Genomic DNA, 15,416 nt, shown 5'->3' with positions numbered 1-15,416 from the left:
GGGCTAGACTAGATGACCTCAAAGTTCCCTTCCTGTTCTAGTGTTCTGTACTTCAAAAGCTTCCCCTGTTCCTTCGCAGCACATTGGAAAACCCTTTATTGTGGAAAGCCATTTCAGCAACCATTTGTTCAGTTTATGTTCTGTTTTGTTTTGTTTTGTTTTTTCGGTACGCAGGCCTCTCACTGTTGTGGCCTCTCCCGTTGCGGAGCACAGGCTCTGGACGCACAGGCTCAGCAGCCATGGCTCACAGGCCCAGCCGCTCCGTGGCATGTGGGATCTTCCCAGACCGGGGCACGAACCTATGTCCCCTGCATCGGCAGGCAGACTCTCAACCACTGCGCCACCAGGGAAGCCCTATGTTCTGTTTTGTACATCCGTTGTATGTTGGCAAACTCCCCCGAGGACAGTTTTCTTTGCATCTGGTACTACCTCCCTAAACCAAGAGAATATGTTGCAACTGGCACTAGAAAATAGAAATTTCTAAATCTAAAAAAACTTAAAAAACCAAAACAACAACAAAAAAGGAATTTCTAACAAAATTACTTCTGTCGCTACATCCAACAGCTCTCTGCTTAAATAAGCATCTTAGAGGAAAACGTGATCCATCACTTTTAGGACTCTACATGGACACTAATATATTCAGGGCCACTTCAACATACACTAGTGGTCTGAAGAGATCTCACATCTGGGGAATCTCTGGTATCAAATTAGTAAACATAAGTGCCTTCAGCCTTGGCTTCAAATCGAAATGGATCAATGGTCCGGATTCAAAGCCAAATCTTAGGGAGCAGCATGCACAGGACTTCCACCACCTCCAGCTAAAGCACAGGAAGAAAAACAATGGCATTGTTTCCAATCTTTAAAACACGTAAGTCCATCCTAAAGCCAACTTTTCCACAGATTTCAAAAAAGGTACTACAAAAGCTGAATGCCCTTACTTTCACATTCTCCTTTTGTATTTTTCTAAGAAAGAGTTCATCTTAACAGCACCATTAAATCTTTTGGACAAGGCATTTCTTTTAGAAATCTGACAGCATTCCCAAACACAGTGATTGCATTGTCCCAAGATTCTCTGATTCTGCTGATTAGAACATACTGTCAGAGCGAAGGAACTGATCCTTACCCTACTGTATAAAAATTATGTCTAACACTTATGAGTCATGTTCTCCACTTTTTAATTTCACTAATGGTAGGAGAAAAGGGCAGATGGTAAATTTGAATTTGGTATAACAGCTAAAAATCATTGCAAACCAGTCATTGTCAAAACATGCAAACATTATCCAAGATTCTTCAAATTACGGTCATCATATTACTCTCATATGTATTTGTTTTATTAATCTTCAGCACATATTAATTCAATGTCTACAGTATAGTAGACACTGCTTTAGGTGCTGGGAATATAACAGGGAAAGGAGCACAACAATATCCCTGTGTCCATGTTTTACATTATCATGAGGAAAGATATACATTTATCATTTATAAATGTATTCATGTATTTATTATTTATATAAATTTACAAGTAAGTAAATAAATATAGGAAGATTTTGTGTTCAATGGAAAGCTACGCATACTCTAGAGTGGGGGCCACAAACTTTTCCTTAAACGACCAGGTAGAGATTTTAGGGCTTGCAGACCACAGGGTCTTTCTGTCGTAACTACACAACTATGCCTTTTTAGTCAGAAAGCTGCCATAGACAACACGTGATAAATGAATGCGTGCACTGTGTTCCAGTAAAACTTTATTTACAAAAACAGGCAGCTGGTGCTTACGTGTTTAGTTTGCCAAACTCCTGGTCTAGAGATTATCTGATTCTGATTCCATGGGATATATTTTACAACTCTGTAAATTGCAAGTAACTGACAGCAATGCAAGATAACTGTCTACAGTCACGTAAATGCATTCTGTCCTGGACAGATAACCCTCCACAACTTCGGAAAGGCCTATCTATTTATTTGCACATTCCCAATCCAATATCACTTTATTCCACGTAAATCTGTGCTCTTTTAGACTTCACCTTTGATGACATGTACCTGATCCCCTTATTTAATAAGTTAAATGAAATTTTCAGCGCGTATTCATTTGGTATCTATGTGAAGGTCATGACTTCACGTTTCTCTGAAAATCATCCTTTAACAGTTTTAGAGGTCCCACCAAGATGCACAGTGGATTCACCTGACCGTGTCAGGGAAACTCCATCACAAGAAAAGCACAGCCAAGCGCAGCTTTTCTTCTTGGCTCCATATGAATCCAAAGGGGCAGCAGGACTTCGGTAACTCTGTTTCTCTAACTTTAATTTTCCTCTCTACTAATTCTGTGCTTGGGTTTTGGTTAATTTATGGCCTATAAGTTATTCCCCCTTGCTGGCAGCAATGACTGGGGATTTGGTCTTATGCTCTAACCATCTGGTGATCCCTGTAAATGGATAAATGGTTTACAGAGATCTAGTCTCTAATGGGTGAGAGAAAATGGAGACTCTGGTGTTTTAGCCTTTTCCTGTTTGTGGGACATTTTAAGTTACGATAGGAGTTAAGATGCTATGCTATGCAAAATGATAAGCCTTTGGAAGGTTTAGGAAGAATGATAGACTCTGATTTTTGTTTTTATTTTTATATTTTAAATCAACCTGGCTGTTGTATGGAAAATAGAATGCAAGAGAGACAAAAGAGAAAGAAGAAAGATCAGTTAAGAGGCCACTAAGGTAATCCAGATGAGTGGTAGGAACGGAAGTACTGAAAAATGGCTGGATTTGAACCAATATTGGAAAAAGAGTTGATGTGACATTCGGATGGATTGACGAGGAGGCGTGAAGGGAGGGGGAGGAAACATGGTGGTGCCTGCGCTCTGGGCCTAGAAACTGAGGAGACAACGGTGCCTCTGCGGGAACGGGAGACAGGCAGGGGTGGGGTGGGTGGAGAGCTGGGATCAAGACTTCTGCTGCAGGCACCTTAATACAGGGCACCAAGTAGACGTCCAGGTGGAGAAGCCCAGTAGCCCAGTGGATATGTACCTCTGCAGCTCCGAGAGGAAGGAAAGGCTGGAGACAGAAGTTTGCAAGTCAGCAGCACGCAGGCGCCTTACAGAGCCTAGGGACAGATGAGCTCCCTGGGGGAGAATACACAAAGAGACAAGCACTAAGCCCCAGGGCTCACTAACATTTGGGTCAAGGGGAGAGAGCTGAGGCCCAAGCACTGGGCCATGCCAGCAGAAGCCACCAAAGAAGACCAACTGGAAGGGCCAACTGGGCGACGGGAGGAGAACCAAGAGAATGTGGTGTTCTAGAAGCTGGGCACAGCCTGGTCAACTGTGTCCAACGTTAAGTGATCTGCATACGAGATGTACTTTAAAGGAGAAAACACATCCAACTCTCCAGGAAAAGCAGAACCTTCTCTGTTGGCCAAAATTCTCTCTGCTGTTTGCGTTGTTTCTAGAGATTGTGGGACAAACTTGTCATTCACCATTTTGCCCCCAGGTGTGTGATGTGATCATCAGACAAAAAGAAGACCAAGGGACTTCCCTGGTGGCCCAGTGGGTAAGGCTCCACACTCCCAATGCAGGGGGTCGGGGTTGAATCCCTGGTCGAGGAATTAGATCCCGCATGCGTGCCACAACCAAGAGTTCGCACGCTGCAACTAAGAAGGCAACATGCCACAACTAAAGATCTCGTGTGCCTCAACTAAGACCCTGGGCCACCAAAATAAATAAATAAATAAACATTAAAAAAAAAAAAGAAGGGCTTCCCTGGTGGCGCAGTGTTTGAGAGTCCGCCTGCCGATGAGGGGGACGTGGGTTCGTGACCCAGTCCGGGAGGATCCCACATGCCGCGGAGCGGCTAGGCCTGTGAGCCATGGCCGCTGAGCCTGCGCGTCCGGAGCCTGTGCTCTTCAACAGGAGAGGCCCGCGTACCGGAAAAAAAAAAAAAGAAGACCAAGTTTCTAACCCTAAACTTTAAAACTAAAATGGAGAAGATAATAGCTATATAAAAAGGAGACATAAAATATCTGTAAGACACTGTCAAATCTAACGTTAAGCTAAAATAACATATTTACAATTTGGACAGCTGGTAAAAATATGTTATCTATGGTGAAGGTAAGGAATAATTGTTAGAAAGCACTATATAACTATGTTCTTAAGCCATCTGGAAAATGATGCCAAAACATACCCAAACAGTAATATTTGAAATACTGGCCTTGAAAAAAAGAGGCCATCTCTGAGGGAGGCCACAGAAATACCTCGATAATGGACAATCTAATATAGTGGCTGAGTTTAGAAGTAGGCTGACAAGTTCAATTCACCACAGACAGAACAGTCAAAATTGTTCATATCTAAATTTCTTTGTTTCAGTCACAAAAGCCCTTAGAGAAAAAAACACCAGTGAAAAGGTTATGATATGCATTTTTAACTCTTTACTGAGCAACAAAAACAAAATGTGCCCAAATGCAAATATCCATATATCTACTACAAAATTTTTCATTGCACTTCTCTAAAACTGACTTCCAAACACTACAAACGTATTTCAAAAGCACCTCTCTGACCACCGCCAAACCAGGCGGTACTCGCTGACCTCTTGTCTCCTGGAGGGCTGAAGCACAGGTGTTTGATCTATATCAGACTAAACCCCTCTGAACAGGAGCAAGTGAACCCAGCGATGGTATCTGGAGGCCATGGCTCTTTTGAAGGCCTTTTGGGTTGGTGAGTGATAACTCACTGAAGTGAAGAGACTTAAAGACATTCACTAGACTGAATCTTTTATTACATTTCACAAAATTTGACTAAACTTCACTAATTTGTTTTGCACTTCCTTTGGCTTTAGGTGCCTTTGGGAGGATATGTGCGTGTGTGTTACAACTAGTGAAGCAAGCGCTCTTGAGATTTTATGCTTCTTAATACGCAGTCATCTCTCTTTGCAAAGACAGAGTTCCGGAGGTTTCATGCATTATGCTGGATAAGTTCAAGTGCTATTTTCTTAAAAGAAACAGAAGCACTGGTGCAAGTTAAATATAACCCTTTATGCTTTTAACTCTGCCCTATTTGCAGGTACTCTGGCTCCAAAAGTACTTTCCAAATTTAAAATATAATTTTAAATTAAATAGTAAATGTTAAAATATTTAATACAGTTTTTTGATTCATTATAAAGAATAAAAACATCTCAATAAAAACAAGTATTTTGGGCTTCCCTGGTGGCGCAGTGGTTGAGAATCTGCCTGCCAATGCAGGGGACATAGGTTTGAGCCCTGGTCTGGGAAGATCCCACATGCCGCGGAGCAACTGGGCCCGTGAGCCACAACTACTGAGCCTGCGCGTCTGGAGCCTGTGCTCCACAACAAGAGAGGCCGCGACAGTGAGAGACCCGTGCACCGCGATGAAGAGTGGCCCCCGCTCGCCACAACTAGAGAAAGCCCTCGCACAGAAACGAAGACCCAACACAGCCAAAAATAAATAAATAAATAAATAAGTAAGTAAAAACAAGTGTTTTTTCCCCCTAAGAAAATGTTTTAAAATAAAACACCTAACTGCCAATACTGAAAGATGGGTTCAGTGACATCGCATATAATCATTATAGTGGCTTAAATTTACATGTTCGGAAAAAAAAAAAAAACCAAACCATTGATCCTTAATCAGCTGACTTTTATTCTTCTAATTCAAATAGCTTCCTAAACAAATAATAATTCTCTTTTTCCCAAGTTTACGCATCCATACACATTATCAAACACGCAAGCCATCAACTATCCCGTCATGAGTGGTCTCTGGAGCTCACTGACCCACGGGGCCTTGGAGCCCAAGGAGCATTTCCAACAGAAACAGTACGCAGCACACTGGCAGGTTTGGGGCTGGGTGCCACAGGACCTGGATTCCCTCTGGAGTCTATACAGTTGCCAAAGGTGTTAATTATGAAGAACTAACCTACGATTAAATTACATTTCAGAGGAACCCAAACTTGAAAAACTGCTTCTGGCATTAGTCCTGAAAGCTGCCGTTGAATTAGGCCCTGGAATTTAAAAAACAAACAAACAAAATAACAGATCCTGGTCTCCGAGAGGGAAAAAAAAGAGAGTACTGAGAAAAAGGGGAAAGGGCTGGAGAAAATCCATTTGGTCATAAAAGACTAGTTAGCTATTGGGATATGTAAGTAGCACAGAGTATATAAATCAGTATTTGCATTTAATCTGAAAAGACTTCAAGTATTCAAGAAAGATGGTATCAGGTAGAAAGGCAAAAATTAATAAGCTAAAAGAACATTAAGCTGTCTTCATTTTTAGCACAGCCCCAAAGCAGGGAAAAAGAGTTTTCAGACCTGGTTTATAAGATGTTGATACAAATCACAGTCCCAACCTCCCATATTGGGCATGAATTATATATTAAACACACACTTCTCTGTTTCTATAGGCCTCAAATAAACCTTTGTGCCAAATCAGCTTGGTCAGTTTGATAAAATCTTATGAAAGATGGCAGGCTTTCAGACCCCTGGGCTCTCTCTGCTTTGAAGGAGTGTCACAAAGAACAGGTTCCAAGTAAAGACAAGCGGCACTCGGAAACCTCACTCCGTGCAAGGCAGCAGGGCAGGAAGGCAGGTCAGGAAGGACCACTTACGTACCAGCTGCAGCACAAGGCTTAACTGCACGAGAACAACTCCGCTCTCACTGTCCGCACACGCACAGTCACCTGGGAGCAGCCTCTGGACTCTTTTTCAGCGCTCAAGTTAAATCTGAGCTACAGAGTCGAAACTAAAAAGACCTTATAAGATAAGCTAACATTTGTCAAGAAAGCAGTTTCTCACCACCTGGCCGGCATCTAGCCCCTCTCACATGTGCAAATTAAAGTTCCCAGAACTTGGAACAAAAAAGCCCACTCTGAGAAATAGACCCAGAGAAGCAGAAGGGAGTAAGGGTCTCCTCCAGTTCTAAGAGTCTACCATCCCGTTTCTCCTCCTGGATTCAGCGAGGGACCTCCTCGTCTGCATGTTTACAAAGCAGAAAGCAGCTGTCATCTTTGGTTCTTTCCTCTCCTTTCCTCCTCACATCCAATCAATGACCAAGCCTGTCTTACAACCTTGACAATCTTTCCAATTCTGCCCCCACTGCCACCATCTTAGCACAAGCTGGTAACACAGCCTTCCCGCAGGAGTACTCAGAACTGCCCTCCCCGGCTCCACACCAGCTGAGCAGACCTCCCATGCGGCCTCCACGCTCCATCTCAGATTCTGGCGGATTCTACACACTTCTGACGGGAGGAAGGGCTCTTCCATTCAAGACATCGACACCTTATAGGCAGCTGCTGACAATCAAAACACAGTAAGCGCTCCTGAGAGGAAGACGGAAAGAGACCTCCGCCAGGAGAAGTAAAGGGAGGGCAAGCTGATTTATTCTGCCTCTCCTGACGTGCCCAGAGGGGCCGACGCTGCGAGAAGACTATTAACACTGGACCGAGGGAAGGCTCTTCTCGTGATCGACAAAGGTCTTCATCAGTGGACACCTCCGGACACACCACCTGGCTATGCGTGGACAACAAGCCTCTGAAATCACTGCCCACCAGATCAGACTTCTTTCAAATTGCCCCAGGACCCCCAAAGCTCCAAATACTAAAAAGGGAGGCCTGGCCAAGGTAACACAGGGACCGTCACCTCTCCTGTAGACTGCTACAGCCTGTTCTCGCTGCTTCCGGATTGGATCCTACCTAATCCATTCTCCTGATGGCAGCCCAAATAATCCTTCAAAACTGCAGATCTGACCACAGCACTCTCCCGCTTACAGCTTTTCCAGGAGTGCCTGCCCTGCACCGTCACACCTGGCCTACAAGACCATCAGAGCCTGGCTGCAGAGAACCTTTTCAGCCTGAGCTACCACCAATCCTCAAGCGCTAATTCTCAGCTACGTGTGTTATCTTCTCCCTGATCTTAGCACACGATGTTCCCTTTACTTCCAAGACCCTTCTCCCATTCTGCACCCCGCCCTCTTCATCCAGGAGACAGAACCAGCCTTCTGGTCTCTCCCTGGAAATCAATTCCTCTGGGAAGGTTTCTCCGAGTATCCTCCACATTTCCCACCAGTTTCCAGCCCCATGATGGGTTCCTTACTTCTGTTACAGCATTCATCACACTGACTGGAAATTGTCTACTTTCTTGTTTTATTCCCTAATAATGAACTCCTTGAAGAAAGGGGCAGGACCCTATACACTGCCAACCTATAGCACTGTGTCTGCCACACAGTTGATACAATCACTTATTGATCAGATGAAGATAAAGACATATAAACTAACAGGAATATGGAAGCAGTATCTGTGAGACTCCGGGGAGAAAAGGAACAAATGACAATTTAGGAAAACGGAAAAGCTGCTGTTTGAATAGCCTTCATTTCACTATCAATCAAAAGAAACATCTCAAAGTGCTTTCAACAACACATCAGGTTCCTGAAACCACAGAAAGTCAACATCAACAGAATACTTTGTTTTTTTGAAATACACACATGGTTGAGATATTTCAAAAAACCATCATCAATATAAAGAACCTTCATAACTGGAGGCTAACAGCGACTATAGAGAGTTCACTGCCCTAAAGATGTGATCTTCAACACCCCTCACGCTCCTCCCCAAATCTCAGAAAAGGAGATGTCTGCTAACCGTAATCTAATGCCAACTTTGTACTATATGCTTTTCTGTTTAGGTAAAGGTAGGGAAGCTTCTGGCAAACCTAACAGAAGAATTCTTTAAGGAAGAAAAAACGGCACAAGATTGCAAACTGCATGTCATCACTGATCATGGCAATCTAAGATAGTTTCTTTTATATAAACTCATTTTTAAAAGACACAAACTACAAAGAGATGACTGGAAGAGAACTAGACTTTTATTTTAGAGGATTAGATCTCCTGATCACTAATAGCTGAAAGTTTAAGATTCTGGAATGCTTTGAAACAAAAAACAAATGTAGATCTGAAGAATAAAGAAGAATTTCTACTATTTTAATGGGATATTAAGTAGTTTCCCATGAACAATGGTTAAGCATTATTTTACCGGTTCCAGGAAGCACAGGGAATTGACAAGTGAGCCACTGTGTCTAATTTACACAGCCACATGCAGACCCAAAGTCCCTCGACACAGCCAGCTTAAAAAATACAGTATCTTTTCTTGTCCTATTTTTATCATACCTCCTTTCTGTATCACTTACCGGAATGTAATAGATGCCCATCTTGGGGGTTTCATTGGCAGTAAGAAGCATTCCTAAAAATAAACACAATGAAAAAGGTAAACACATGGGGAAAAGAAAAGCTCCCTTTTCTACTTGTTTTACGTTTTGAAATGGGTGAGGTGCTCAGAACACGGCGAACAGCAGAAGAGCCAGACCGGCAGCCAGGCACCCTTGGAGTCAGCTTGTGGCCTGTGGTCCCTGACCCTCCCAGACGGGGCACCTTAAGTATCAGAAAGACCAGCCTCCCCATCTGCAAAACACTTAGGCTGTCTGTACTAGCTAAGTGACTGAGCAGTTCCCACCATGAAGTGCTCAGGTCTATACAAAGTTCGCCATCATTTTTAAGGGGGAAAGTTTTAAGCTTCAGACACATAGATAAAATGTAGTTTTGATGCACTATTTATTATAATATAATAAGGAAGTCAAGAAGAAAGGTTTCTCTCTGTTAATCAGGAATCAAAGAACCAAGGTAAAGTATTTCCCACCAAATGGCACAGCAAAGTAGTTCCTAATGTTTGAATTAAACTTTACACCTTAACAGAAAACAAAATGGCTTACAGGGAATGCTATGTGTAGCTACACTAGAAAAGACCCATACAGAATCCAACAGCCTGGGACTTCCCTGGTGGTGCAGCGGTTAAGAATCCGCCTGCCAATGCAGGGGACACGGGTTCAAGCCCTGGTCCAGGAAGATCCCACATGCGCGGAGCAACTAAGCCCACGCACCCTAGAGCTTGCGCATTGCAACTACTGAGCCCAAGCGCCGCAACTACTGAAGTCTGCGTGCTCTAGTGCCCCCGTGCCCCAACTACTAAGCCCACGTGCTGCAACTACTGAAGCCCGTGTGCCTAGAGCCCGTGCTCCGCAACAAGAGAAGCCACCGCAATGAGAAACCCGTGCACCGTAACGAAGAGTAGCCTCCGCTCGCTGCAACTAGAGAAAGCCCGTGTGCAGCAACAAAGACCCAACGCAGCCAAAAATAAATAAATTAATCAATTAAAAAAATAAAGAATTTAGCGTCTGCAGACCTGCTTTTCTCGAGACCACACTATTCACTGTGCATGGGACGTGGCTCCCAGGGTGAGGCTGTGGATCAGGGCGGGGCTTCACAGCCACTTGGGAAGCATGTGAAAAGTAACTCATTTCGGGGCTCTACCCCAGACGCCGAGTCAGTACCCCTGATGTGTGTAGGGCCAAGCAAGCCGTACTTCTAAGACGCTCCCAGGCGATCCTAGGGGTGGCCAGGCTGGAGACCCTCTGCCAGATGCTGCCACCGCCCCCTGCCTCCTCATATTCAAAGACTCAAAGAAGAAAACATAATCTTTCTCTCCAAATTTGCTCTCTCTCCTGTGCTCCCAATCTCGGCTCCGAGTATCACTTCCTACTCATCTTAGTTCAAAACTGATCTACCTTTTACCTGGTGGACAGAACCACCTCTGGAAGCAGGGTCTGAGTGGGTCCTGACCACAAACAGCACCCAGCCACTCAGCAGCTCACTCCTGGGTCCGCACCACCCGGGCACCACCTGCTTCCCACCCCATTCCTCCCAGAGCTCCTCCGTGCACCGTGCTGTGCCTCTGCCCATCCTTCCTGCCCTTCTTACACTGTCCCCTCATGGGGATCACCTCACCTCCCAACTCCACCCAGCACCCCACGCTCAATGCAGACAAAGATCTCCTCTATGTTCTCCTCTCATTCCTTCAGCTGAATCTCTCTCTCTCTCTGTCTCTGTCTGTCTCTCTCTCTGTCTCTCTCCTGACATCTGTACATACATAACAGAACTCTTCCTGCTTTGCCTTGTATCCCTCCGTCAAAATTATCTGTGTACGTCCGTCCTCAGAATATGACCCTGCTTGAGAGTGGTGCTCTCATTTTCCAGAATTCTTCACAGATCTGCCTTGAAGGGATTGTTAAACCTTAAAATCTGCCAGGTAATTTACTGAACAGCCTGCAACACAGAATATACGAAACCCACGGCTTTATGAGCCTGTGTATCATCATCAGGGAGCTCCAGCCTCCTCCAAATCCCTACACACGATTACCAGTCACATAAAACAGCTAAAGTGCACACTACGTAGCACCTCACCTGCCACCGACCTATGGACTGCTACCAGTTTCTACTAATAGCTAGGCTGGCTGAGGCCTAAGTCACTGAGAGGGTCACCTTCTCCATCATCCACGCCACTTCCTGCTCTTAATTTTTCAAGTAAATACAATATCCAAGAATTGTCCCAACCAAGCCAAACCCTGTCTTAAGAAATAAAATGAGTTTAAAACCCTATAAAGCATAACCTAGATTCATCTCGCAGAATGGCCCGCTGCTACATACTGCATACCTGAGTTGGGATAGAGGCAAACATCATTAATGTCATGTTCTGGCTCCAAGGAAGTAAATATTTTTCCCTAAAAGAAGCAAAAAGCAATTATTAAAATAAAGGAAGACAACTTTTGGCAATGTGATATACAGAAAATAACCGGGAGACCTAACTCCACTACACTCTGCTGATGTGAAAAAATAAAATCACCTAATTGAAATCACAGAATTTAAGTTCAAAAAAATCTTAGAGAATTTGTTTTATCAACTTATCAAATCTTCTCATTTTAGAGAGGAAGAAACTGAGGCTCGGGGGGAGAGGTGACTTTCTTGGGAAACTGAGTATAAACTTTTAAAGATAATGTCTAAACAGGAAAGAGTAAAGTCTAAAATAAAGTTGTACATCAACTTTAAAAAATTCTCATAACCTGGAGAACACACCCTCGGTAAACTTGTCCTCAAAGAAACCAAAGATGAAGAGACGGTCAACAAGGCAGAATAAGGATGGTATCTGCCACACCTGCGTCACAAGGACTTGAGGGGGATCGAGTAAGATGATGAATATAAAATAACTTACAAAAAAAAATCCTATAAATACATAAAGTGTTAGTTATCACATAGCAAAGGGTAAATTTTTTTTAATATGGGGGGAAATATACTCTAGTTTTAAAAATTAAAAGAAGTAAAAGAAAAAAGACAGAAAGTAAGTAGATGGGAGTGGAAGAAGGTGATGAGAAAGATAAACAAGGAAAGCAAGTCGAGCAGAACCAAGTAATTCGGGTGTTGGTCAAGAGGACGTATTTAGTCACTGCAACAACACCAAAATAAAACTTACTGTAGCAAGTACAACGTGATTTCAAGAACTGCTGTTGAAAATGTCTGCCAGCTCTTGCATTTATTAACCCATTATTAGAGGCTCCGCGGCAAAGTGGGGGCAGCAGTTAAAAAACTAATTTTGCACCCAGTGAAAAACAGCAGCCAGGTTCTACCTGGAGACAGACGATGGGACTCGCACGGCTACCTCCCTCCCTTTCGTCTCAAGTGCCCCCGAAAGAAAAAACGGAAAGACGGAAGGAACAAGGAAGGTGAAATGGGAATAATAGCATGGAACAAAAAAGAAAAGGGGCCACAGTTCATAGAAATCCATGTTGGGGAAAACTATGCAGCAGTTAGAGGGCCTGGGAGGATCCAAATTGGTAAGTTTACCATTAGGTAGGATGGAAGCCAGGTCAAGGGAAACTTCTACTTTCCCAGTATGCTATGACCTTTCAAAAATAATATGTCTGCATTTGTAGTATTAAAAAGAAATACTGTTTCAAAGTAAACTAGTTTGGATTATCAGAAAAGAGCAGAGAAAATTCCAGCCTAAGACACCACGTATCTTCCTAAGAAAGCCCTCAAAACCCTCCACCTCAAAGCAGCATAGTCGGTTCCCGGGCAATCGTCAGGGTAATTCTTCCAGGAATTGAGAAAAGCCGGAAGCCCTTCCTCCTCTCCCTAACAGAGTCTCAGGAGCTACAAAGGTAACAGGGCTGGAGAGACGGGACATACCCCAAGGATAACTCTGAACCTCCACAGCATATCCAGAGAAAAAAAGAAAGGGAGCTAAGTAAGGTCAATACTTTGAGAGTTGACAAAATGAAAATGAAAAACAGAAGTAATGGTCCAAACAGGCAGGGATTCTGCTCAGCAGCTGAACCATGACGGAGCTGCTGGTGGCATCTCTGCCCTAAACGCGGGCAGCCCTCACAGGAGAGACCGGCGCTTGCCCTCCGGTAACTAATGCTGGGGCTGCTGGGCCTTCCACCCACATCCATCTCAAAAATGAATTTTTTTTTTTTTAAAGTAACACTTTTTGACTACAGATGCTAAGTTTGAAATCAATAAATGCAAAGACTCTTAAAAGCAACTGCTACACTGAATGAATTTTTTCCCAGCTGGTGAACTAATCTTTTACTACTCTCTCAAAATACTTAGGTTTTAAAATGAAAAAGCAAAAACAGAAAGGAGAATAAAACCAGCAACACAGGGTTTTGTTACCTTTTAAATGACACTCAGAAGGGCAGGGAACATCAAATATTCTGACGAAAATATTGTTTTTAAGAAAAACACTATAGGAAATTATTGTGAAGGTATCATATCTAAAAATCCAACTGTTTGACATGGGGAAAGGGTATGAAATTGAGATGTATAATAATACTGATATGGAAAGATTAGTAGTAGCTCATAAAAACCTTCCAAGCGTTGTAAGACAGCCTCAAAATCTAGGGAGTTTCTCATGGATCAATCTTTTTTTTAAACAATGATTTACTCTCTACCTAACTGAACATGTAAAAATGCATGTCCGTTCTAGCAAATGAGGAAAACTTCTTAACAGGAGGAAAACAATCTTGACTACTTTGCATATGAATATTATCTATCCCGAAGTAACTGACTTCCAATACTAAGCCCAAACGGATGCTTAGTATCGATACTTCTTTCTCAAGAACGCACACTGCTCAAAAAAGGCAACAGAAAGAAAAGAAACATTACATGGAAAATAAGCAAATAGTAAGTAATGTTAACAACAAAAGATACGTACTGAGTTCTTATTCCACATTTTGATAATTCGAGAGTCAGCAGACAAAATCAAATCTAATGAATCCTGGAAATGAACTGATTTAATGGGCAGCCCATACTGGTGATCCTTAACTAGCAATGGCTTATCAGAACGAAGATCATACAATAAAACCTAGAAAGAAAAAAAGTTATTTCTGTTTAAACGAACTAAATATTTTATCTTGAAACTTTTAAAACTTAGAAAAGCGGCTGTCATTTGCTTCATTACCTTTTTAATCAACACAATGAACACCCTTCACTCAGGGTACAAAGATTCTAAAGTCAGCCAGCAAAAAACACTCCAGAAAAATCTCTTAAATTACCCTTCCAGTATATGGTTTTATGAATGCAACCCTGAGAGTAGTTTTTAGGCACACTAAGATTGAGAACTATTTAGCTATATTAAGGAAGGAACCAAAAGGGAAGTCCACAAGAATCTGTGTCATTTATGAATTCAACAAATATATACACTGAGGGCCTACTGTGTACCAGGCACTGTCACAGCGGCTGACAGAAACAAGAACAAGAAGCATAATAAAGACAGCCCTGGTAGATTCAAGACAAATGGCGGTTGCAGGGTTATGACTTTCGGGGGGAGGGGGGTCTCTTCTGAGCCCTGTCTTGATAGGCAAGGGGCCTGGTGAAGCTGGATCTCAGTCCCAGGTGACAGATGACAGAGGCAGTAACTCTACTGGAAGCAGGGCTCACACCTGTGCTGAGGTCAGAACAGACTTACAAGTGTGTGGGCTCTGCCTTGAAGGAAAGAGAGAAAAGATGAAATTAAATCCCTGAAGCTATTTCATTTGTACTCCTCAGACTAGCGTTTGCTGAGGTATGTCCCACTGACCACGCACTGCACCGGATGTGGGTGATAGTGCTGGCTGAAAAAAAAGGTTCCTCGGGCAAATACATTTCGGAAATACTTACTCAACACATTTTTTGTCTGCAGGAATTCTCCGAGCTTTCAATAGATATTTAAATGCACTATAAACCTCACAGAGTAGAAATGTGGAGAATTCCAAACCTGTATGACCACGGAACTCCGCTCCACACTCTCTAGAAGAGGCTGCTCTAAACCACAGTCAGGACACCTGAGGCATACCCCGCTGCAGCTTCAGCTCGAGAGCCTCTCACACCAACCATTCAGGCCAGGACCAGAATTTCTCAAGGTACTAAAGGAACACAGCATTCTGAGTACCCTCTCCACTCTGGCCAAAACAATAATGCTTCATTTTCTGTTCCCACAGTGAACAGACATGTGGATGTTTCCTGTGACACATACACGCCCCTGAAGTAGTAACTGAAGTGTGAAGTTTCCAACTTAA

The 15,416-nt window shown here is 43.1% G+C and overlaps 1 protein-coding gene across 1 annotated transcript in view; it reads right to left on the bottom strand.

Moving 5' to 3' along the window:
- The window catches only part of NOL10 (nucleolar protein 10), an 88,365-nt gene that overhangs the window by 48,982 nt on the left and 23,967 nt on the right, over nt 1-15,416 (bottom strand). Inside the window, exons 11-13 of the mRNA XM_067703695.1 lie at nt 14,075-14,224; nt 11,516-11,582; nt 9,159-9,211 (exon numbers count right to left, since the gene is read on the bottom strand). Of these exons, the coding sequence (XP_067559796.1) occupies nt 9,159-9,211; nt 11,516-11,582; nt 14,075-14,224 (270 nt within the window). The remainder of the gene's footprint in view (nt 1-9,158; nt 9,212-11,515; nt 11,583-14,074; nt 14,225-15,416) is intronic.

Source organism: Pseudorca crassidens, chromosome 14 (genome assembly GCF_039906515.1).
Source record: "Pseudorca crassidens isolate mPseCra1 chromosome 14, mPseCra1.hap1, whole genome shotgun sequence".
Lineage (NCBI taxonomy): Eukaryota > Metazoa > Chordata > Mammalia > Artiodactyla > Delphinidae > Pseudorca > Pseudorca crassidens.
This window is presented reverse-complemented; position numbering and strand designations above follow the sequence as displayed.